Source organism: Eschscholzia californica, unplaced genomic scaffold (assembly GCF_041429995.1).
Source record: "Eschscholzia californica isolate CP2 unplaced genomic scaffold, dmEscCali1.0.p SCAF_2, whole genome shotgun sequence".
NCBI lineage: Eukaryota > Viridiplantae > Streptophyta > Magnoliopsida > Ranunculales > Papaveraceae > Eschscholzia > Eschscholzia californica.
Genome location: NW_028238309.1, coordinates 9,849,687 through 9,873,816, shown reverse-complemented (window position 1 = coordinate 9,873,816; position 24,130 = coordinate 9,849,687). Strand labels below are relative to the sequence as shown.

Sequence of the window (24,130 nt, the reverse complement as noted above, 5' to 3'; positions counted from 1 at the left end):
ATGAGATGCATTTCTCAAGGAGGAAAATAGGCAGTCAACACAGCACAGATGGAAAATAGTGGAAAGAGAAATTCTGACACATTTGGTGATCATAGATGTTTCCAATATCAATGCAAGATAAAGTTTCATTAGTTTTCGAGTAAACCAACAGTTCATAACTGAAGAGAGTTGCAATCATTGTTCAAGTAAATGTTGAGATATTAAAACGGTTCAAGCCGTTTCCGAGGCTAACATTTGCCAATCAGATTCATTATATTCACTCAAAAGGGTTCAAGTAAGTTAACCCTAAAGTCGTGAGAAATTTACTCTCTTTTGCACACCTAGGAGTTATAAAACAACTGCCTCCTGCCGTCCTTTAACTGCAAAATGTAGCTGTGTATTTTGGAATGAAAAAGAAACTCCATTGACTTGAGACATTGATCAACCCATCCAGTACCTTGAACCAACAGCATCTCGACTGACAGAAGATTCATTGTTGGCCAGCTTCTCAATTCGAGAAGAGAACTCTCCAGCCTGCCGATGTTTTCAGGTATTAGAGCTCGTTTTGTTCAGATAATTTTTGTTTAGCACAAGCAACAAGAAGATCAAATGAATTAACAGCATCCAAGTGTTAAAAAGAACGACAAATGTTTTATAAGAATGTAAACTTGAGAAGTAATTATTGATGAAACTCTTTTAATCGGCAGCTTTCAGATCGAACAGAAAGAACATATTACTTGCTAAGGTTTAAAGGGTTGAAACAAAATGCTTTTAAAATTAAGAAATAGTTACTAACCTTTTCGTCAATCCACATGAGTGAGCTTAGCTGATTGTTTAGAATACGAACAACAACGTCTAATGGAGCCATTCCTTCAGTTGCATCAAGGTCCCCTCCCTAAATGAATTGACAGTTAATATCTGAAACTATCTCAAGTAGGAGAATCAAAGTAAACCAACAATGTCTTACCTGGGTAGCATTTACAGTCTGAATAATTGATTTTATGTGTTCTGTCATCTGTTCCATTTCCCTTTCAATAAACTCAGCCTGCTCGTACCTGAAAATTCCAAAAACTAGTCAGACTTCAGATATCAGAACTAATAATGTGTTTGCGATGCCACAATTTATGTAATTTTGGTCATACTAACAAAACCTACTTGCATGGTGACACATGATTCACACACTAAAGTGATATCATGTAACTGAATATAGCTAGATAAATCAAACATAGCATCTCTTACTACTCTAAATAAATAAACTTGACAAGCTTTTTACTTACATAGCATCTCTCGTGGATGCAGCATCGTCCTCAAGAAGCAATCCACGCTCATCTTTGTAAATACGTTCAGCCTCTTCTTCAACACTTAGCAAAGCTTTATCAACCTAGCATGGTAATAATGCACTTCATGTGTCAGAAAGCTGTAAATGGTTAAATGAAGACATCATTTTGGCTTTGGGTGATTGCACATCAGCTGAAAAATAAAATGGTCCCAGATCCAATACTAATATATAGTTTAAATTACGTACCACAATAAATAAATAAAGTAAAAGACAACCGCAGCTAATGAAGTTTATCACGATTACGGAGACTAACATACCTCTTGTTGGTGAGTTTCAACCAACTCCAGTTGTCGCTCCAAGTTTGACTGTGACTCAACAACTTTTGCCACTTCAATCTGATAACAGATAAATAATGGAAGAATTTAATTATCACTCGTAAACTTAAACTGTAGCAGCAACAAAAAGGACAATCATTACTTCGAGCCACAAAATAATAGTACTATGCAAGTGCAGCCGATTAATACAACTAGACCTGCCACTAAATTAAACATAGGAAACGTTAACATGAGTTCACATAAACGCCACACAATAGCTAGAGTACCAAGTAAAGTCTGTATTACAAAAGATGCAGACTTGAGTGGCTTGTACGGTGGAAGGGATAGATTTGTGAAGTGTAAATAGAGATTCAAATAAGTATAGGAATTCTAAAAACGTAATTGGTAGTAACGAAAAAATTAGGTGACACTGATTATCTGCAAATCCAAGGAATAGATTTTTTTTCTCACATAAGACAAATAATCACCTCAAGCCTAAGAAGAACATCACGGTTCTGCAAAATCTTCTTATCCCACTCAGCTATAGCAAGAGCTTGTTTTCGAAATTTACCAGTCCGATCCTGTAGCTCAGAGTTCCATTCCTTGATTATCTGCAAATCCAAGGAATAAATGATAACCAAATGCAAAATAATGGAAGTAGAGAAATAAAGAAAATACTGAAATAAGGTGAAATCATAACTAGTAAGGAATTAAAACTATTTCATTCTGCCTAATTCTTTAACTTGATAAAAAAAAAATATTTTGGATTGAAACATGTAAACAGAGGACCAAGCTTGTACTTATGTGAACTCATAAACATATTAAATTACCTCCTCGACAGTCTTCCCAGTGATCTCAGATGGTAGTTTAGGCCCAGTGGTTGCAGTAGCAGTGGCAGTTGAAGAAGATGTGCTATACAACAACAAGATAACGCAATGTTAACATGTCAACTAAAATTCAAATTCAGAAATCCTTACAAAAAACTTTTCACTCGTTTCACTTTCGTAGTGTTTGTAAGTCTCCGGTAATCTGCTCGAGAAGAGAAATCAGTAGATAAGAATCATAGAGACTAGAGATTATTTAATCTATAAAACCTGCTACTGGTGGCTAAAGCAAGGGCAGATGATGATTGAGCTGCAGTGGCAGTGGAACCAGTGAAGCTAATTTTTGCTGCACTATCAGCTGGTGCAGCAGAACTTGGGGCCGAAGAGCCTGCAGATAGAAAATGATGTTCATACTAACAGGATAAATTCAACAAAGGCGCTAGCATATCCAAGTTGGTTACAGAATGAGCATCATGATAACAAGAAGATAGATTTCGAGTTGTAGTGAAATAATAGTCATATTGTAAATAGAAAAACAATTATAAGGTTCATCTACGAATCAATCGCATTATAAGACTGCTTCAAAGACAGTTCGGACCGCTAGGTGCCAAATACATCAAAACGAAATTGAAACTCAATATTCCGTCAAGTAGGGGTTCTGCAATATGCCCCAAACCCCAATTTGGTGCTCTGAAACAGGTATTGATAAATACCATACAAGTTACGAGTTGACCTCGGATATGAAAAATGGTGCAGTGGAGTGGTCAACAATGTCAGAGAAGGGAGAAGCACCAGTCGTTAACTTGAACAAATTTGAAATTTCATGTAAATTAGTTAATGCAAGGATAAGACATTTCATCATAAAAATAGTCCAAACCACAGATTGACGGGAGTGATTTAAAACTAGTGGACTGGTGTATACACTAAACAGCAAAGTAGTAGTAGTTACTATAGGAACGCCAGTTCTAGAACTATTTAATGTTCAAACTTTTCTGCTACAAGGGAAAACAGAAAGAAAGATATTGCCTATCCCACGCATGTAGATTAAACTTCCTTGTGAGAAAAATAAATCATCTAAAATCGAAATTCTGACATGAAATGAGAAGACAAGCACGTAAATAAATCCAACATTAGAGTCTAGTAGCCAGCAATCAACTCCATGATAGGGAAAATGAAACTCTCACAGAAAGTTCAATAAATAACTTACCAAACAGTGTTGTGGAAGTTGATGACTGAAGCTGTGAAGATGATGATGTAGGAGCTGTTGCTTTTGTTGACAAAGAAAAACTAGGGAAGGGACTTGAGGTGGTAGAAGAAGTCGTAGACGTAGCTCCTGACGTTGAAATGTTTGTTGTTGATGCAGTGCTCCCCTGGAAAGCAGGAATTGTAGGCGTAGATGTTGTAGAACTGGCAGCTTGTGAAGAGAACAAACCCTGGGCCGGGGAAGCAGGGGCACCTGTAGTGGTGACTGTTGATGAGAGTGATGCAAAACCTGAAGAAACAGATTTTGGGGCTGCAGAAGTGGAAAATGCAGCAGATGATACAGCACTAGCACTACCAGAAGTTGCAGTTTTCAGTTGAAAAGGTGAAGACGATGGAGTTCCAAAGGAAAAACTTGAGGTTGATGAAGATGATGATGATGTTGTCGGGGTGATTGCTGGTGCTGATAGAGAAGCGGAAGTTTGAGTAAGGCTAGTAGTGGCCTGGGTCGAAGCCGAGCCACTTCCAAATGAAAATCCTTGACCTGACGAGGCAGAAAATGGGGAAGAACCTAAAGTTGGGGTTGTAGACGAAGACAAAGAAGAACTCGAACTTGAAGAAAATACGCTAGTAAAAGGAGAAGCAGTTGAAGCAGCAGATGAAGAAGCTCCAAATGATGGAACAGCAAAAGACGAAGAAGCAGCAGTAGAGGAATTACCGAACAAAGGGGTAGCAGTAGTTGTAGTAGTAGTACTTGTAGGAGCAGATGTTTGTGGCGTACCAAACAAAGATGGAGTTGAACTAGCAGGAGTTGTTGAAGCAAATGAGCTCCCAAACAATGATGACCCAGTACTTGCAGCTGCTGAAGAACTTGCTGAAAACCCAAATGCGGGTGAAGGAGTAGATGCAGCTGAAGTTGTCGATGAAAACCCAAATGTAGGTGAAGGAGCAGTTGTAGATGAGGGTGTAGAACTGGAAGTGACTCCAAACCCAGCACTTGGAGCTGAAAACGCTGAACTAAATGGAGATGGGGATGATGACGCGGAAGAAGTGCTGGAAGATATGGTAAATTTCGAAGCCGACGAGGTTTGAAATCCTGAGAAGAGATTTGAAGTGGGTTGAGCAGGTGCAGCTGAAGATGAACTAGGGTTTGAACCAAAAGTCGAGGTACCAAAGGAGAGACCAGAAGACGCACCGAACGAAGGAGCAGGAGAAGATGCAAACGAAGAGGTCGATCCAAAAGCAAAGGTAGATGAGGTTTGTTGAGATGATGGCGCAGATGATGAGGTTGAGAATAGAGAAGATGAAGAAGAAAGGTTACCAAAGTTAAAGCCAGACATAGTTAATTTAGTTCTGGTACTTAGGGTTTCTTTCAAGCAACCAAGCAAAACCTAGATGAATGTTCCTCTCTCTCTCTCTCTTCTGATTTTGAGCTCAAATGGCCTTCACTCTAACACAAAATGATGGTAAAAAGTATAAGATAACAGATCCAATAACTGAAATCAACAAAGATAATTCACGAATACCTGAAATCGGCATTCACAGGTAAGATGTTAAAACTGAAAACCTAATAATTCAATTTCTTGATTTGTAGCTTCATTTATTGAAAAAAAAAATACCGACAGAATGAAAAGAATTTGATTGCATTTGTACCAAAGTAAGACCTAAAATCTTAAAGAACAGTAAAAATACTTACAGATTATCGAATCTCTTGAACTAGGGTTTAAAAATTTAAACGAACCAGCCAGAAGGAAAAAACTCTAGCAGCTAGGCGAAGGGTTTTGCGAGCTGAGAAAGTAAAAATGGAGTTGATCAAGTAAATCGATTTTGGAGGTCTGGTTGGAAATCGACGTGTGAAATTCAGTCAGGCACTGAAATGTTAATCAGATAGATGTTTGAAATTTTCTCTCTTCCCTCCTTGATATGCTCGGTTATTTGGAGGTTTGGCTGGAAATAGATTTTGGACGGAGAGTTTAGAGAGAGAAAGATCGAGTTAGGGTTTTTGATGGTGGGGTCCGAGAGATTATAATCTGGGCCATTGATAAAATAAACGGTCCAGATCGTTAGTAACGGAGGGACCCGTTTTATACACACGATCTCTCTTCAAATCGTAAAATTGGTTTGTAAGGTTGTGAATGGATATCCGAATGGCCGCGGCTTTGGGGAATAAAGAAAATTCTCCGGGGAATAAAGACTTTTCTTAAAACTAGTCAAATAGGACTGACTTTTTATGTTTCTTTTTATTACTAAGGGGCTTCTAATTTTAGAAGATGCTATAAAAAAGGCTCCTCCATCTCATCACCTCTCTCTGCCACTTCATCTTCTCGACACCTCATCATCTTCTTCGGCGAAAGTCGCCGGCCGGCCATTTTTCCGGCCGGCGACCTTCAAACATAATTTTTTTTATCTATTTTCTCTCTTCTCTCTCTCTCTAATTTTTTTTTTTTTTCTTTTCTCTCTCTCTAGAATAGATCTAGAGAGATGAGATATCTTCTTCTGCAAGATATCTTGGTTTGCTGAAAGATGATTCTTTTATGGTTTGTTATACTCCTAAACTTGTAAAGAACAAAAATAGAAAATTTCAAGATTTTATTCGTGAAGCACAGTATAACAGAACCCTATTAGGCTATTAGTGAAGTGGTAAAGAACCTAATTCAACATCATTATAACCCTAGACAACTTCAACTAACAACACAAACAAGAATCTCACATAACTAAAATTGAACAAGATAATTTCTGTATTTTGATCACGAAAATGAATTGTTCCAAACCTTGTTTATTAGATCCTTCACCTTCGCCATTGAAACTCTTCTTATCCGGTTTTTCCCTCTTTTGATCACGTCCATCATCCATGATGATAAATGATAAATCCAAAGCAAACCCTAAAACCTAGAGAGAAGAAGAAGAAGAGCAAAAGAACGAGAACTAAACCCCTAGGATTTCTTCCTGTCTGGAGAGAGATCAAGAAGAGAGAGAGAGTGAGCTGTGGTGTTGTCAGCTTCCTCTTATTGTCAATGAAGCACACTATAACAGAAAAATCTCACGAAAATTTTAGAACATACCTTCTCTCTCTAGATTTGAGAAAAGAAAAAAAAATTTTGAGAGAGAGAGAGAGATGAGAGAGAAAATTTTTAAAAAATAAAAAAATTATGTTTGAAGGTCGCCGCCGGAAAATTGGCCGGCCGGCGACTTTCGCCGGAGAAGATGATGAGGTGTCGAGAAGATGAAGTGGCAGAGAGAACAGATGAGATGGAGGAGAACTTTCAAAAAAATGTATTTTGTATTCCCTATAAAAATTTATTCCCCGGAGAATTTTCAAAAAAATCTGGATTCCCTAGAGAATTTATTCCCCGGAGAATTTTCTTTATTCCCCAAAGCCGCGGCCTATCCGAATATTCGACATCCCATCCTCATCCGTATTTCGAATTTTATAAAAATATTCGAAATTTCGGATACGGATTCGGATATTCTTTATCAGATACGGTTATACTAATATTCGATCCGATAAATATTCGTATCCGATAAGTAATACAAAAAAATAACAAAAATTTAAATTTATTCATAATAATATATAAAATGTGTGGCTTGAGATTTATTATTTAGATCTAATGGTTAAAAATTTAAAAGAAAAATCTCTATTTGTCTTATGTGTCAAGTTCCAATTAAGATAGGAGCGTGGGGAAAATAGAGATCCTCGATTCTTTTATGTCTTTGATGCAAAACTCTAAACTTGTTTTTATTTACTTATGGGGCATAGTTGTTTTTATAAAGAAATAATTAGTTAATTTAGAAATTTAGACTTGATTTCTATTGCTTGAAATTCAAATATTGATGAGTTGGACAATTATAGATATCTTAAGAGAGCAAGGCACTCTAGAAAATTAGAAGAGTGTCTTCTTGAGATATCTCAATTCCACACTTGACACATCATTTTTGAGATCCTAGTTGAGTTTTGCATTGGAGATGATTTTTAAGAACAAACTCTAAAAATCTTAGGTGGCACTCAGAGTTTCTAAGATTGAGTGTTGCATTGGAGCTGCTGTAAGAGAATGAGAAGAGAGGGAGAAACGAGAAGAAGAATAATATAAGACACAATTATAGATAAACAATATGACATTTTTAGTTATTTAAAAAACAAATGCCTTTTCTGCTTATTGTGTCTAATATATTGGCGCGCGGGAATGGAATGTGATTCCCAAGAATCACATTCCCGTAACGTGATCACTGGGAAGCCGATTACTGTAGTTTGATGTTTGGTTTGACCAGGAATGGGAATTTAATTCCTGACATATTCCTAATTAGGTGTTTGGTTCGTATAGGAATAGGAATGTAAATATTTGTAAAAGTTCACTTTTACCCTTACTTAAACTACATAAAATACATATCAAATTTTTTTTTTTGCATAAAATATACACATCAACTTTGTTATATATATATATTAAAATCAACATTATTTTTTCAAATTCGTAGGTTTGAAATAATAACACGATACATCAAAAGGTTAGAATTTAAAGATAATAATAAACGTCATAATAAAAATTTATCTAAAATAAAATTTTATTCGTAAACTATATAGCAATTTATCTAAAATTAAATTTTGTTCATAAACATAAATAGTACTTATTAATACTAGATCTACAAAAAAATAAAATTGGTAATTCAATATTTTGCTAAGGATATAATTGTCAATAAATATCTATATAATAAGGGAGGAGGGTATCTTTTTCCCTCCTCCCCAATGGTCCAGATTTATCCTCACAAGGATATATCAAGTGGCTGAGGTTTAGCTTTTCAAAATTGGATGCCCTAGATCTAATTACATTTCATCCGACGGAGGAGATGATAACAAACATCATCTAGAAAAGATACCCTTCACAAATACCCTCATCTTCCCGCCCAAGCTTCACTCTGACGCTCTCTCTAAAGCCCTCTTTCTCACTCATCACTCCTCTCAGACTATCTCATCGAACATCACAGGTATTCTCTCACTCTCTCTCTCATAGTTTCTAACGCACAGGCTTTTCCCCCCGCAGCCCCTCCCCATCTCTACACTTTCTCAACATCTGATCTCTCTCGGTTCTCTCTCACAGACGGTGAGAATCGATAGAAAAGTTTAGGGGTTTAGTTTAGGGTTTTTCTCTCTCACATAACTTCAGCTTCTCTCTCTGTCTTCCATTTCTGAACTCATTTCACATTAAATCGGTTTAGGGTTTTAGTTTAGCTATTGATTTTGTTTCAAAATACTTTTATGCAGGTAGGTTTAGCTTCATTTATCAGTAACCATGATTTTGGTTTCATCGTTTCAGCAAAATTAGGTTATATTCATTCAACTTTGCCTCCATTACTTGAGAAACAACACTAATTTGGTTATGTCCACTTTTGTTGGGTCTCATTTAAAGCTTATGTTAGTATTAGTTTCAAAACTCATGGTTGTTGTTTTTAATTTTAGATTCATGCCTTTATATTTTTCTTACAACACCATTACAAACCCAACTCATAACCAATTATACAGAGTAAAAGTTTTGTATATGATTTGTTCTCATGTATCTCCATCTATCTATTACTCCAAAGTTCATTTTTTCTGAGATTCTTTTCAAAGATATTTAGTTTGTAATATAACTTTCTTAGTTTGTTTGATCCAAAAATACTTTCTCATTTTGTTGTTTCTTCAAAAGGTTTATGACCTAACCGACCAACCAGAGGGAATGAAGAAATAACACAAAGGTATCTCTCTCTCATTCTTCTTTTTCAGTTGTAATTAAACTCCTAACCGAAACTCACTTCATTTGACGTTTGTGTCCTTTGTATAATTAGGCCTTAATAATACGATCAAGTTTATATCGTGATAAGATATGCAAAATTAGGTCTTATTCAAAGTTATAATTAGGCCTTACTCTGGGGTCGAGTTGGATTTCGCCTAAATTTGTTTCGCCCCTTTACTAAATGGTCGATGCTAAATTTTTTTGTTCATCTCGACCAAATCTTTTTCGTCAGCAAAATGGACGAACAACCAGAGTATCAACTTCTTCTTTTTTCATACCCTTTTTATGGTATAACTTCGATGGTGTGGAGGTAATTCAACTTTACTACGATTCAACAGTAAATGGATATCTTTTGTGTTATCTTATTACTAGGTTGATGGGTTTGTGTTATCTTATAACTTGGTTTTGTGTTATCTTATAACTGTGTTATCTTATAATTTTCCAGCTCCCCCTCTCTATATGGTTTGCTAAAAATTTCAGCATCATTGTCTCTACAGTTTTGGTGAATTCTTTGTCTACTGAAGTTCAGCCTGACATCGTCCTTCATTGCAATTGTCACAGGTAAAATTTGTGTCATTCTTGCCATATCTCCCTATTCTTCCCGCTCATTTCTCAGGCTCCCATATGTGAAGTCTCTCATCAGCTCATGTTCTTTCTATTCCATCTCTTTGCACCACCAGGTAACTCTCTCTCACTCTATGTCTATGTTCTTATTCATCTCACATATGCACACTGTCTCTCTGTTCAGCTGAAGTGGTTAGAGACATAAATCAATTTAGGAGAATTTAGGGTTTGATGATTTAGTTCGATAAGTGGTGATTGATGTTTTAATCTGCTTAGAAGGCCTTCGGTTCGGAAATTGAAAACCCTAACCCATAGCTTAAGTAATTTATGTCTCAAAAATTGAAACCCCTAATCCCTAAGGTTTCTACGAGCAAACTCTACTAGGTTCTGATGGGGGCTTTTAATTAGGGTTCAGAAGTTGGAACCTTGAAAACTAGGGTTCTCAAAAAAAAAAATTAATTGTGCTTCTACTAAACATGTTAGTAATTATTCCTCTCATATTCAGTTGCCCATTAGGTTCATATCAAAAAAGAATTTGAGATTTACTATAATGGAGTTGTCAGATTCTTCAATTGAGGAAGAAAAAATTGATATTTATGACTAAGCTCTTTACCTTTGTTTTGTTTGAATGTGATTAGGGTTTATGACTTAATTGGCTATCATCCTTCCCGCTCTTGGTGTTTTCCTCAAATTTGGTTGCAAGGTTGGTGTTTTTCTCAAATTTGATTGAGACTTTGATATCGAGTCAATTAGATTAGGGCTTTGATTTTTTCTGAACTTTTTCTATTTAGGGTGTATTTCTCCACTGAAATTGATTTATCGCTCTTCGTCTGTGACTCTGTCATCTAGGTCGCAGGTATGCCTTCTTATCTCCCTCTCTCTCTCACGCACAGTAAATTTAGGACTGTGTTTTTTTTTTTTTTATCTTTAGGATCATAACATAAGCGTCATTACCTTGAGATCATCCTTAGTTACTTGAACATGAAAGCCATCGACAATCTTCCTAAGAGGTGACATGGTTGAAGACAACTTCTATAACCTATTTTGAGTAAGAGTTTGGTGTTACTAGACATGGATGAAGCATGGCATAGTTTCAATCTGTTTTTGCCAAATGACATTTAGCTTCAGTCTATTTTTTATGTCATTAGGCAAAATCAACTTATTTAGTTTCATCTGTTGCTTCAATATTAAGTTTTTTTTTGTTGAACTACTTCGATATTAAGTTGATATTTAATTTGGAACTGAACTATTAAAAATAAATTTTGAATCTTCTTTGGCAAAATTGATGTATTAATTCTTTATGATTTTGAATTAATACAATCTGTTTTGTATTAATTCTCATACATCTTTTTGTTCATTTTTGGGTTGTTAGCATTCTTAATTTCATAATTTGATTGAGTTGACCAATCTACCGAACGCCCATGCGAGTTCACCATCAAAGGAAGAGTAGTCGTGAATTTGGAAATCGATGGTTTGGAGGTAATTCAACTTTACTACGATGGTTGATGGTTTTGTGTTATCTTGTAACTTGGTTGGTGCAACTATAGCATAGGATTTAGTGTTGGGTGGTTGTGAATTTAATTACATGAGTATGTTTCAAGTTCTGAAAGCATGATTTCAATCTAAAATTGAGTGTTTTCTTGATTGTTTCAGCTCTGCCAAGAAGTTCCTCACTATGCTTTTATCTCTCTTGGATTTTATCAAGAAAAAATTTATCCCGACTAGACAGGTTAGTAATTCTTCTTATATTATTTGTGTTCCTTAGGTTTTAATGAGAAAAGAATTTGAGATTTGCAAGTTTTTTTTCATGTGTTTAGTAACATAACTAGAACATTTAATTGTTTATTTAGTTGTTCCATCATCTTTAAATTTTAAAGCGTGTCCAACCCTTAAGTCCACCGTGTGTTAAGTGGCATAACTAGAACATGAAGTCAATACTTGATGGAACCTTAAGTTTGTTTATTTTGTTTGGAATAAATTTCTACAGAAAGTAATACTATAACTTATAGGTTTAAATCTTTTGTTAAGTTTGTTCTTCAATGATCCAAAAGTAATAAATTTATGAGAAGGTTTAGGCTACTGCCCGGAACGACAAAGTACTATGAATTTCAAAACACAGTGAGCTAGCAGATCAGGGAAATATCTTATGTTGTTCGATGTTCATGGCAATGTCATAATTATTATACTGAAATTAAATTTCTACAGGAAGTAATATAACTTCTAGGTTCAAATGTTTTTGTTAGGTTTGTTCTTTCAATGATCCAGAAGTGATAAGTGTATGTTAATCATCAACTGCACACTATATTTATGTAATAGAGTCTTATAACAATTAAAATTGTGATGGATCCTTACTTTTATGTTAATCATATGTTAATCATATAACACACTAGATAACGATGTCTGTCTTTGTGGTTGTCTATTTTTTACCTCTAAAGTTAGCTGGTATTTGTCTTCTATTGTTGAAGTTTGAGTCAGGCTACGGTACCAAGGGGTTCTTCATTCAGCCTTTTCGAGTCAATTTAGATCTACAATTAGATTTCAGATGTGAAACTTGAAAAAGTAACATACACCATTATCTTTTATGAACGTCAGTTCTAGCAATGGTCTTAACTTCTTTTTGTATGGTCGTAGTTTGAGATGATCACCGTGGATGCAGTGATTTTGGTCACAGAAGGATCATCCCAAGTTCAAAAAACAGGGGGAAGACCCGTTTGTCGAGCACACACTGACTCGGACAAAAGCCTTCTACGGATTTCAGTTTGTGTTACCCAATTTAGGCAGTAGGCGCTTATCAAAAGCAACCACGGGGAAAGTTATACATACTTTTCACTATGAAGTTTATTAACTCTTTGACTTCTTAGCAGTGCAAGACACGGAGATGGTGTTCCTGCTAGGACAGTAACTCAAATGACAAACATGGAGTTGGACGAATGAAGATGATGAAGATACGCATGGTGGCACCAAGAGGGTTCATTGAGGAGTAAGAATGGGCTTACGAATTGACTTTCACTGTTCTTTGGCGTTTGTTTAGTTAAATTGATTGAATGTTGAGCTCATGCTTATCCATTAATTTTTGAGATTGTATGTTTAGCCCTTTAATGCATTCAAAAAAACTTTCCGTGCCCTATGGGCACGGGTTACACCCTCGTTAATATATGTTCGGGGGAAAGGGAATCACAAACCCACCTCCCCCCTTGGGTTTGCTATTACCCCTTTTTATGGGAATCACATTCCCGGGCCCACACCATTCCCGTGAGCCAAACAACGATCTGGAATGTGATTCCCGGGAATCACATTCCATTCCCACGCCATTCCCGCGCACCAAACATGGCCTAGAAGTCTTTCTCGTGATGTTGAAAAGTAGTTCCGGTTATCTTCTTGATGATGAAGGCTAAATGATAATGATAAACCTTCTTTGTGCAATTTTATGAAACAAAGCATGCAAAAAACTCAGAAACTACTCCGATGCACAAAAGTAGTAGGGTGTTTTTGCAGTTACAGTAATGAATTCAAAGTCTGAGTCAAGAAATTGAACCTCTGATCTCCTTTTTAGGGCAAACCTGATGTGCTTATATAGACTTGCTTGATAAGCTTGATAATCGGGTGAGATGATGCGGTACTAAGATACCCACTTTGATGGGAGTCACGTGTCGATGGTCGTTAGGAGAATAATATCACATAAGTGCAGATCCTCTGACAATTAGGCTATGTTTGGCGCGCGGGAATGGAATGTGATTCCCAAGAATCACATTCCCGTAACGTGATCACTGGGAAGCCGATTACTGTAGTTTGATGTTTGGTTTGACCAGGAATGGGAATTTAATTCCTGACATATTCCTATTTAGGTGTTTGGTTCGTATAGGAATAGAATGTAAATATTTGTAAAAGTTCACTTTTACCTTACTTAAACTACATAAAATACATATCAAATTTTTTTTTTTGCATAAAATATACACATCAACTTTGTTATATATATATATTAAAATCAACATTATTTTTTCAAATTCGTAGGTTTGAAATAATAACACAATACATCAAAAGGTTAGAATTTAAAGATAATAATAAACGTCATAATGAAAATTTATCTAAAATAAAATTTTATTCGTAAACTATATAGCAATTTATCTAAAATTAAATTTTGTTCATAAACATAAATAGTACTTATTAATACTAGATCTACAAAAAAATAAAATTGGTAATTCAATATTTTACTAAGGATATAATTGTCAATAAATATTAATATATGTTCGGGGGAAAGGGAATCACAAACCCACCTCCCCCCTTGGGTTTGCTATTACCCCTTTTTATGGGAATTACATTCCCGGGCCCACACCATTCCCGCGAGCCAAACAACGATCTGGAATGTGATTCCCGGAAATCACATTCCATTCCCACGCCATTCCCGCGCACCAAACATGGCCTTAAAGGTTCGTGTATGAAAAGTGGGGTCGTTGGCTCTTTTGAGGGGTGAAACTGGTTCGAGTGGGCCGTTTTTTTGACATATTTAAACGGATACCTATTATAATGGTTCGATTTGAACATAATTTAAACTTTATTTAACCAAATATTAACAATCAAAAGATTATATTGAGGCTAATATTTTGCCAAGAGATCAAATGAATATAATCTAACACCGACGACAATTTCTCTAATTATTCTTTCACTCAACAGTGTATCGAAATAAGAATGAGAACAAAAACATTTTCGTCGTAAGATATAATACTTAATTATCCACTAATATTTTACTATCAATTGTATGAATATAATATATATAAATATATATCATTTAATCCGGTCCGGCTCGGGACCCACAGACTTGTCCGAAAATGGACCAAACCGGATCTAAAGACCAATTCAATCAAAACAAGACCGACCAATATAGACCGGGGTTTTTTTGGTATGGTTTTTTGTGGTCCGGTCTGGTTTGATTTTCACCGGTCTTTCGGTCTTCGTTGTCTTTAGTTTGACCCTTAGCTCTTTCTAGCCTTCCACGACACATAGTTCTATTCACGCGGAGCAGAGCCTAAAGGAGCGGAGCTCACTCTACCTAACCTCTCCATGTTGAATCTCTGACCAGATCAATACTCAGGTTGCAGAGCTGATTGGGATTGACTTTCCCGTGCCTCGATTTCGTACGGGCCTCAAGGTGTCGAGTTGATTCCCGCAGACGTCCCTTCACTGTTCCTAGACCAAAGCAGAACTCTTGCCAGTGGACTGGGATGTCATACAAGAGTAGCTCTTTTTTAATAATCTTGATGATTTGACGTCTTCTTCATATGTCATGCCATCTTCCTCATCTCCATATTGATCAAAAATAGGAAGTGACTCAAGTCCAATGATTTCAATTCTGATGCTATGGGAGAAAGGGCATTACAGGTGGGTTTCGGCAGAGACAAGGGAATGAGGTGATTGTCGATATTCAATTTGTGGATTTGTGAAGGGTTGTTATCAGACTCATCTACTTGCTCATGAGGGGGTTTTCTCCTCTATCTCTCCATCTTCATGAACATTTGCCAAAAGTACTTCACATTGATAAGATGATTGAAGTTATGCAAGCCCTTCTCTAATCCCCTTATGGATTAACGCAGACAGCCTTCCACAGGGTCTCTTGGTTGTTACCATATCGTCTCACTCGATGTCTATCATGATGTATTCATTTCTTGTAGTGATTGTAAAGAACTAAGGGTTCTTGGAGTCTATGTAAAAACCAAAAAGACTACGTATACAAATAAATAGATGCTGATAATCAAAAAGAAAAACAAATGCAACATATACACTAGTCCCACATACACGATACACCAACTTAGTCCGTAATAATCCGCTCGTGGCCAACTGATTTTAGTTGAAAGTAGACAAACTTATTACATAAAGAAATTCACAATTTCCACATATGGCAATCCGAATAGAGAAGGGAAAATTAACAAAATACAGGAATGAATTCATTTACATTTGACAACAATTTAGTGGTCTTGGATCATCATCAGCAATTATCAAATACTTTTCAAACCGTGGATAACCATTATAACAATATCGAATTGGTAGAACCGGACATGGCTTTACAGGTTCTGATTCTGGTTCTGGTTTTGCTGGTTCTGGTTTTACTGGTTCTGGAGGAGGAACTTCAGGAGGTTTGACTTCAGCAATGCTAATTATAATTGCATGTCCAACCTTCTTCCTCAAATTGGTTGTCAACAGAACTGAGTCAACTTGCTCTCCAATTACTACCACTTGATCTTTACTTTCACCTTCTATTCCTACATGATTTACCCCTGCATTATTACATAAAAATTTAGTATTAATCTTCATGATTATAATCAAGTTACCATTGTAGCTCAATTTCGCAAAAATTTATCGTGTTTATATTGATATTATCACACATATAAACACGTACTTTTGACCCATCCTTTCTTTGCAAGCCACTTTTAAGAAAAGTTGGGGCCAATAGTCTATTACATGGTATCCTAACTAGTGTTTTAAGAATATGTCGGCGCGTCGCAACTTTAACCCCGTGTGGAGTGGGAAGATCAAGTGACTCTAGTCTTTGCGTAGCAAGGGTTTCTAGCGTTAGCTGACATCGCCATTAAAATATTTGAAGTAGATAAATCTTGGAAATGAAATTATTTTTCTCGGTTTAAGGAATGTTAAGAGTCTTAGGACTAATAGGCTCAGACTTGGGACCAGAGTTAGTATCTTAGGGGTTGATTGAGAGTTGAGACTTCCTAACGTTAACTATTTGTGGAGGAAAGCGATGAGTGACTCTAGTCATGACGTTAAAGTGAAGTATTATTAGCACTATCCCACTTCCCCTTGACATTTATGAGGTTGACTTGTTTGGTGGGATGGTTGAGCTCAATGGGACCTCACTGATTGTGGAAGGAGAAGTTTGCTTGGAGATAATGGAGTTTGATAACAAATAATGTCTAGTTTCCTCCCTAAATTATATAAATAAATACTTAAATATGAATAGTTATGTTTAAATATATAAATAATACTATAGATACCAATATTATATATATATATAAACTTAATTTATTGGAGTTAGGTGTCTTTTTCTTTTCTAATTTGAATTTTAAATATGAAATAATTGTATAGGTAAGTTTCACTTGTGTTTGCATGCTTTTATCTTAAGATCTAAAACAAAGTCATTATATCTAATACATATGTTTTTGTTTAAAAATGTATTCGAATTTGAGAAGAAGACTTGTTATAAGGTATATATTCCAGAAGTAAAAACATAAAAGTCCTAAAACTATACAGTAATTTACAAATTATTTATTTCAGATTTCATATTCAGGTTTATCAAGAAAAAACAACACCTTAGTCCTCGTATAAGATTTCCCCTCTAAATTGAGTAAAGAAATTTTTTTTGCAATAAAAGTTAAGAAAAGTCGGGCTTTAAGTAAAATTTAGTAGTTGGGTTAAACAAAGTTAGATAATATCCATCAAACGATGAAACATGGGTCAGTGTTAGTTGGGTACATGTTTATATAAAATGGTGTTGTTGATAAATAACAACAACTTGGGTTGATATAATGATATTGACACAACAACGACGTACATACATGCAAAAGATTTTAACATTTCAATAAAACAGTGTCAAATAATTAATTCTGAGATCGAACGCCATTTATATGCTATGTTATAAGTAAAAAATTTGTGTGCATCTAAGTCAAGCTCAATCAGCAATTAGTGCAGATGTTTAGGTCTTACATACAAATTTTCGAGACGTTTTATAGTCTTTGTTACTAGGTTAGAGTCTCATCGTCAGAAATTCTACATTTTGTACATGTTCCTGCAGATTTATCCAAGGATTTTAATCAAGATTGTTCAAACATATATCTAAATGAAGATCCACCTAATTGCATACAAAACTAAAAATTATCAACTCGTGGGACATACGACAATAAGTTGATCATTCGAAGAAAAATGTAAGGAAGAAAATTTGATATTTATACCGTCAGTGACAGCAGCAACCTTGAGAGCTTTGGACCTGCACTTTGGGCTGTTCATCTGCACCTGAATTACTATTTTTTGCTGCATACATATACCATGTTCAACAAAATTAGTATATCTTCACACAAATATTTTCAATAAGGTTGTCTCTTATATCAAGTTTGTATGGAAAAATATAACGTTAGATCAAGATATGAACATACCTTCATGTTTGTGTACAAAATAGAATAGAAAACGAGAGAACGAAGCCTAGAACTATTTATCCATCAATTCATGGAACTGCTTTTAGTCTAAATGATAACGAAATGGGGATAGAACTTGACTTCAACTACGTAAGTAGTATCGATAGAACATTAAGCATTCAGACTAGCTTTATATAGAAGAAAGTAAGAAAATAAAATTAAAATATATAAATAAACAAATATATATATATATTTATATACATATATATAAGTAAGATAGGTAGGGGATGAGTAGCTCCTTCGTCGTCCATTGTCAAAATAAAAGAACTGTCCAATAATTATTTACATATTTTAATTGGAAAAATAAAATACTAGTTATTTAACGAGGTCTGTCCCTTCGCCCTTTCTTAGGATCTTTTGTTGGATCATCACTTTTCCGAATGGGCCTTCTTGAGGGAGTAATTCTAACTTTTGTCGAAAATTCTAATTTTTTTTGTTTCACAAAATGACCGTCTTTATATTTGACGAAAAAAGTGTTCGTAATTGTGCATACATGTTGTCTTCAATGTACGCATCAACTCCCCGTCTTCCCCTTCTCTATCTTTCTCCAACAATCAAAACGATAAATTTGGGACGGCGTGCTTCATTGGTGCAATTCACCTTTTATATTATTTGTAGTGTATCTTATAAAATATAGAAACTAAGAAACATATGCTAGATAGAAACTAAAGATATTAAAAAACTAGATATTCATGATAAGCAAATCTAAGAAAATCTTAGTTTGCCCTTTTTTTTCTGGAGTAGTTTCATCTTCATATATGGGTTCATTTTCGTATCTCATTTTCCTCTCCTAAATTGAACAGAGGATCAAAACGAAAGTAAAAATAATTTCATGAGAAAAATGTTTGTTGTACTTTGTAATTAATTGTTGAACAACCTTTTTTAAGAACTGTTTTTTTTTTTTTCAAAAACGGGTTTTTCCCGAAATTTGTTTTTTTTTCCCGGAAACTGTTTTTTTTTTCTGTAATTCTCCGAAAATTGTATTTTTCGAAAACAAAAAGAAAAAGGTTTTCGAGGAAAACGAATATCGAGGACAACTCTGTTTTTGGGAAAAAAATGGTTTTCGGAGAAAAAAAATCAGTTTTCGAGGGAAATTCAGGAAAAATCAGTTTTGGAGAAAAAATTGTTCGAGAAAAAAAACGGTTTTTGAACAAATAATGATTTTCAGAAAGAATGGTTTTTGGCTAAAAAAAATCGTAAAATTGTCACTATATATAAGAATTCAAACTCATTTTTTTTTTCCTTTTTTCAATCTTTCATTTCATTATCTACATAATAAGGGAGGAAATCTCCTTTTCTAGGATATACTTTCATTTTCAATGGCTAAGATTAAACCTCCAAATCTTATCTCCAAGGGTTGAGATTACATCTCTCAAAGTTATCTTCAAACCTTTTTCAGTGATTAAGATTACACCTCTAAAATTTATCTCAAAGAATCGAGATTATATCTCCCAATCTTATCTTCAAACATTCTTCAATGGCTAAGATTACACCTCCGTAATTCATCTTCAAGATTTTAGATTACACAGTTGATAAGGTTGTTTGTGTTTGACCGACACAAATTATACCTTTGTCAAAAAAGTTAGAGAAACGGATTTCATTATAAATCAACCAATTATTGGATTAATAGTGAGATACTAGGCGCGGATAGTGAAGATAGCATCACAACTATAGTAACACGACGACATCACTTCTTTAATTCACGAATGATACTTCTGTTGCATATTTGTCTTAAATTATAAGTAACAAAGAATAATGAAATAAAGAAAAAGTGAAAATAACGATATCAAGTGAAGTCCTCTTGAAAATGTGTATAATCTCAAACAAGTTCTCAAAAAATTCTGTGAGGCTTCTGGTCAACTGATCAACTACGCCAAATCCAACATCTTCTTTTCCAAAAACTCGCATCTCAAATTTAAGAGGATGATAATCCGCAACCGCAAAGTTCATCAATCATCATCGGAAGATAAATATCTCGGCACAAATCTTTTCATTGAGAAAAACAAAAAACAGGCTTTTAATTCCCTTCTCACTCAAATAAAAAACAAACTCTTCAAGTGGCAAGCTAATCTTCTCTCTCAAGCTGGTCGCTCGATATTGATCTCCACTATTGCAGCAGCCGTTTTCCGATACCAAATGCAGTGCTTTGCCATTCCCAAAGGCATTTGTAACAGCATCGAGTCCCTACAAAGGACTTTCTGGTGGGGAAAATCCAAAACCTTCCATACCATCAACTGGTCCTCCATTTGTCGACCACGCAAATTAGGAGGCCTTGGACTCCGTATCTCCCACCTGGATAATCAAGCTTTCCTCAACAAGCTGAATTGGCGTCTCATCAATAATCCCTAGTCGATATGGGTCCGAGTGTTCAAAGTTAAATACTTCCCGAAAGCAGCAAAACCTTCTCCCCCTAAGACTAACCATTCCTGGCCTTGGAAAGCAATCAGCAAACAGTTCAATCAAGTCAATAGATTAGTCTTCTGGGATATCAACAAAGATCCCACATCAGCATTTGGCATGATTTTTGGATCCCTAACCATCCTCCCCCTATACCTAACCATCCTCCCCCTATACCTAACCAGAATAATTGTAGTATTACCTGGGTGGCAGCTCATTACGAATAACACTTGGAATGTTAATCTTATTAATAATTGTTTTGATAGTGATATTGTATTGCGATTTTAAGCATTAACCTGCAGAATGATAAGGATGACACAGTAAAATGGACTTTCACAAAATTAGGTAAATTTTCGATTAAATCTATGTATAATTATCTGAGAACGGGAAACAATGAGACTACAAATGACTCCACAGATTGGTTTTTTATATGGAGCTTAAATACAATACCACGCATAAAACTATTCCTTTGGAAATGTTGTATGAACTGTCTACCAGTTAGGGACAAAATTGAGAGTTATATAGGTAATATCTATACATGTATTAATTGTGATGATACAGAAACTTTAGACCACGTTATGTTACACTGCAACTATGTCAGATCTATATGGTTTCACTTTCAGGTTAGAACAGGACAACTAACCACGGTTAGATAATGGATACACCAATGGAAAGAACTGGATGAGGAACTAATTACTTTATATGCTAAAATTTTATGGTTTATTTGGAAAGCTAGGTGTGAAAATTGTTTCACCACACAGAAACAAACTCCTATATAGATGATCAAACGAATCAATATAACGACAACCTCTCCACTCAAAATCGAATCCATACTAACCGATAAAAGTAAAGAAAAACCAAGACAACAACAATGAAGATCTCCATCGACAACATTTCTTAAAATCAATATAGACGCTTCTTTTACGAAACTCACAGAACTGGTAGGGATAGGTTGCATCATTCATGATGACGAAGCAAATTTCATCATAGCGGTAACAGATACAGTTAGATGACAGAATGCAGAAGAATGCGAATGCCTTGCCATACACTACGACATCTCATGGGCGATTCAACTTCAAATACAACATGTTCACATAGAAAGCGACAACCAAAATATCATCAAGCACATTGAAAGTCAATGCAAAGGAATACATTGACAATCTAGACAAATCATCTCAGAGATCCTTAAACTCAAGCAACATTTTCACAGAGATCCGATTCTCGTATGTCCCAGAGAATGTAACACTAAGGCAGACGCTCTAGCTAAATGGGGACGGAAAAATCTTGAAAGAGAAATATGGAATGTCATTCCACCTTTTGTTTCCGCTTTTAATTAAGGAGTTTCTCCATGTAAGAATATTGTAGTAGTTTGGTTTTAATTTATTTTATCAAAAAAAAACAGTGAAGTCCTCTTGTTTCAAAAAAAAAAAAGTTAAGTCCTCTGGGCTAGGGGTGGGAATCGGACGGGCTCGGGTTTCAAAGTGTCGGGCTCGGACGGATCGGGCTCGGATAAGCCGAGCCCGAGGTAGGGAGGCGGGCGGATCGGGTCGGGCGAAACACGCCATCTAAGTGTCCGTAGCCCGTCCGAGCCCGGCTGCCCGAGCGGGTTCCAACGGGCTCGGGCCGGACGGGCTCGGGTTATTTTATTGAAAAAATATAATTAAACCATCATTCTAATATAAAAAAACGAATATTAAATATGCTCATCATCATTAAATCTTACATTATTAAACTAATTAACACCATTTCTAATTTAAAAAAATAAACAACTAATATCACAGTTACATTTCTTCTTCATTAAGCTACATTCTTTTTGTATCTGTACATGTACATCATCCATCAAGTCATCCACCACAAAAAAAAAAAATTACAGATCCGAGTACATCATTGATCATCCAACGACCTCTATCCGATCTATTTGATCAGACAGATCAAAGGTTTGTCTTTGATCTGTCTGATCAAACAGATCTGACTCGTTAGAGTCTGAGATCTTCACATATAAATGATATAATCATAACAAATAATATTATATACATTATTCATTACAGATTACATCCTTAAACAAAAAAAAAACATTAAAAATAAAACAAATAACATCATAGATCTGACTCAAAAAGATGTGTTCGAAGGCTTAACCGCATCCTTTGATCCGAAGATCATCAGCGTATACCCATCATGAACACAACATCAGAGAGATCAGAGGCTTCAACCCACTTTAGTCTACTCGAAAATCACAGAGAGTCTACTCGAAAATCACAGAGAGTCTACACAGAGAGGCTTCACATATAAATGATATAATCGTTAGAGTCTACTCGAAAAAGATGTAATAACCATTCTTGAAGCGCCCAAGGCAAGGACGATCAAAGGGACTTCGAGTTCGAGTTTAACCCTAATGGAGTAATGGTGGTCTTTAATGGAGTAAGTGTTTAATAGAAAGAGAGAGAGAGAGAGGGGCGGAAAGAGAGAGAGAAATCGGCGGACAGAGAGAGAGAGGCGGTTTCGAGTGAGAGCTAGGGTTTTTACCCTGAGAAAAGAGGGGTATATATAGGCTGGTCCGATTTAATCCAACGGCTGAGATATTATGTAATCTCAGCCGTTGGATTCAACAAAAACACGCGGATCCTTCGGGCTGATCGACGGGCTACTCTTCGGGCTCTACTAACGGGTAAACTATCGGGTTACACATACGGGCATCCTATCGGGCCGGGCTTCGGACGGGCTTTACGGGCCGGGACTCGGAATTGAGAACATGTCCGAGTCCCGGCCCTATTAGCCCGATCTATCGGGCCGGGTTAGCCCGGCTCGAGGTGCTTTCGATCAGCGGTCACTCACAGTTCGGGCTGAACGGGCCGGACCGCGGGATTTCGGACCGTTTTCCCAGCCCTACTCTGGGCACACAGTTTACCCTTTCTATTGTCTTAAGGGCAACTTATTTGGTTTTCCTTCATTCCCATATTGTATACTCGTTATCACTATCACATACTTATGGACATGGCTTTCATTATCATATAAAGAAAGACGACATTAATAACGAGGGACACCTTAGTAAGGACGGAATGCCTTAAGACGACAGACTTTGTTTTGTTGACCAATCGTGTTACTGTCACAATTTTACGCATATATTATTGTTCAAATTAATCTAGGACCAATCTCATCCGCATGAAACACATAAATTTAAGGAAGTTGCAGGAGTTTTTAGACAATTCTACCTACTCAGTCGTTTTCTATTTTAATTGTGATAGACTGATAGCGGACATTAGACTATTTTTAATGAAAATATTTAGAAAAAAAATATCATAACTTTTTTTTTACTTTTATTTCTGAAGAAAATTATCTCTCCCTATTTTTTGCCCTTTGAGTTTCTTCTACACACATTTAGAGTTGTCACAACAAACTCCATCAAGTGGCCCAAAGATTGACTTCCTACTAGAAACAAGAGTAGCATACATAGATAGAACTTATAGAACGATACCTTTTGATCTTAATTATATCACTTGTCTTTTGGAATCTATCAATCTGACAAGGACTCCCAAAGATTATTATACACAACTACTAGGATATTATATGCTGGAACTGATGACTTCCCAGACCCACCTAACCCATCACAAGTACGCAT

The 24,130-nt window shown here is 35.8% G+C and overlaps 2 protein-coding genes and 1 long non-coding RNA gene across 8 annotated transcripts; 1 reads left to right on the top strand and 2 right to left on the bottom strand.

Moving 5' to 3' along the window:
- Positions 1 to 98: 98 nt before the first annotated feature.
- On the bottom strand, positions 99 to 5,745 carry EMB2766 (structural constituent of nuclear pore). 4 transcript variants are annotated; one of them, XM_086663821.1, is made up of 11 exons: positions 5,293 to 5,695; positions 4,315 to 5,046; positions 3,604 to 4,140; positions 2,667 to 2,784; positions 2,403 to 2,484; positions 2,061 to 2,183; positions 1,576 to 1,653; positions 1,257 to 1,360; positions 947 to 1,034; positions 776 to 874; positions 99 to 513 (listed from the first exon to the last, which is right to left on the bottom strand). In XM_086663821.1, the coding sequence occupies exons 2-11, from the start codon at positions 4,934 to 4,936 to the stop codon at positions 421 to 423; spliced, it is 1,944 nt and encodes a 647-aa protein (XP_086519947.1). In that variant the 5' UTR covers positions 4,937 to 5,046; positions 5,293 to 5,695; the 3' UTR covers positions 99 to 420. The 4 variants fall into 4 exon arrangements, with proteins under 4 accessions (XP_086519947.1, XP_086519948.1, XP_086519945.1 ...); XM_086663822.1 differs by having other exon boundaries at positions 4,315 to 5,122; positions 5,293 to 5,571; XM_086663819.1 differs by having other exon boundaries at positions 3,604 to 5,046; positions 5,293 to 5,745.
- A 2,753-nt stretch (positions 5,746 to 8,498) lies between these two features.
- Positions 8,499 to 13,064, top strand: LOC147556077 (uncharacterized). Of its 3 annotated transcripts, XR_015235263.1 has the most exons (9): positions 8,507 to 8,573; positions 8,851 to 8,911; positions 9,272 to 9,320; positions 9,920 to 10,038; positions 10,561 to 10,625; positions 10,714 to 10,778; positions 11,295 to 11,401; positions 11,576 to 11,651; positions 11,992 to 12,265. It is a non-coding gene; the product is annotated as an uncharacterized LOC147556077 (long non-coding RNA). The 3 variants fall into 3 exon arrangements; XR_015235264.1 differs by lacking the exons at positions 8,851 to 8,911; positions 11,992 to 12,265 and adding an exon at positions 12,787 to 13,064 and having other exon boundaries at positions 8,499 to 8,573; XR_015235262.1 differs by lacking the exon at positions 8,851 to 8,911 and having other exon boundaries at positions 8,499 to 8,573.
- Positions 13,065 to 15,747: 2,683 nt separating this feature from the next.
- On the bottom strand, positions 15,748 to 18,221 carry LOC147556076 (heavy metal-associated isoprenylated plant protein 47-like). The gene is made up of 3 exons (XM_086663426.1): positions 18,079 to 18,221; positions 17,878 to 17,956; positions 15,748 to 16,191 (listed from the first exon to the last, which is right to left on the bottom strand). Exons 1-3 carry the CDS (start codon positions 18,082 to 18,084, stop codon positions 15,866 to 15,868), a joined length of 411 nt encoding a protein of 136 aa, XP_086519552.1. The 5' UTR covers positions 18,085 to 18,221; the 3' UTR covers positions 15,748 to 15,865.
- Positions 18,222 to 24,130: the final 5,909 nt, after the last annotated feature.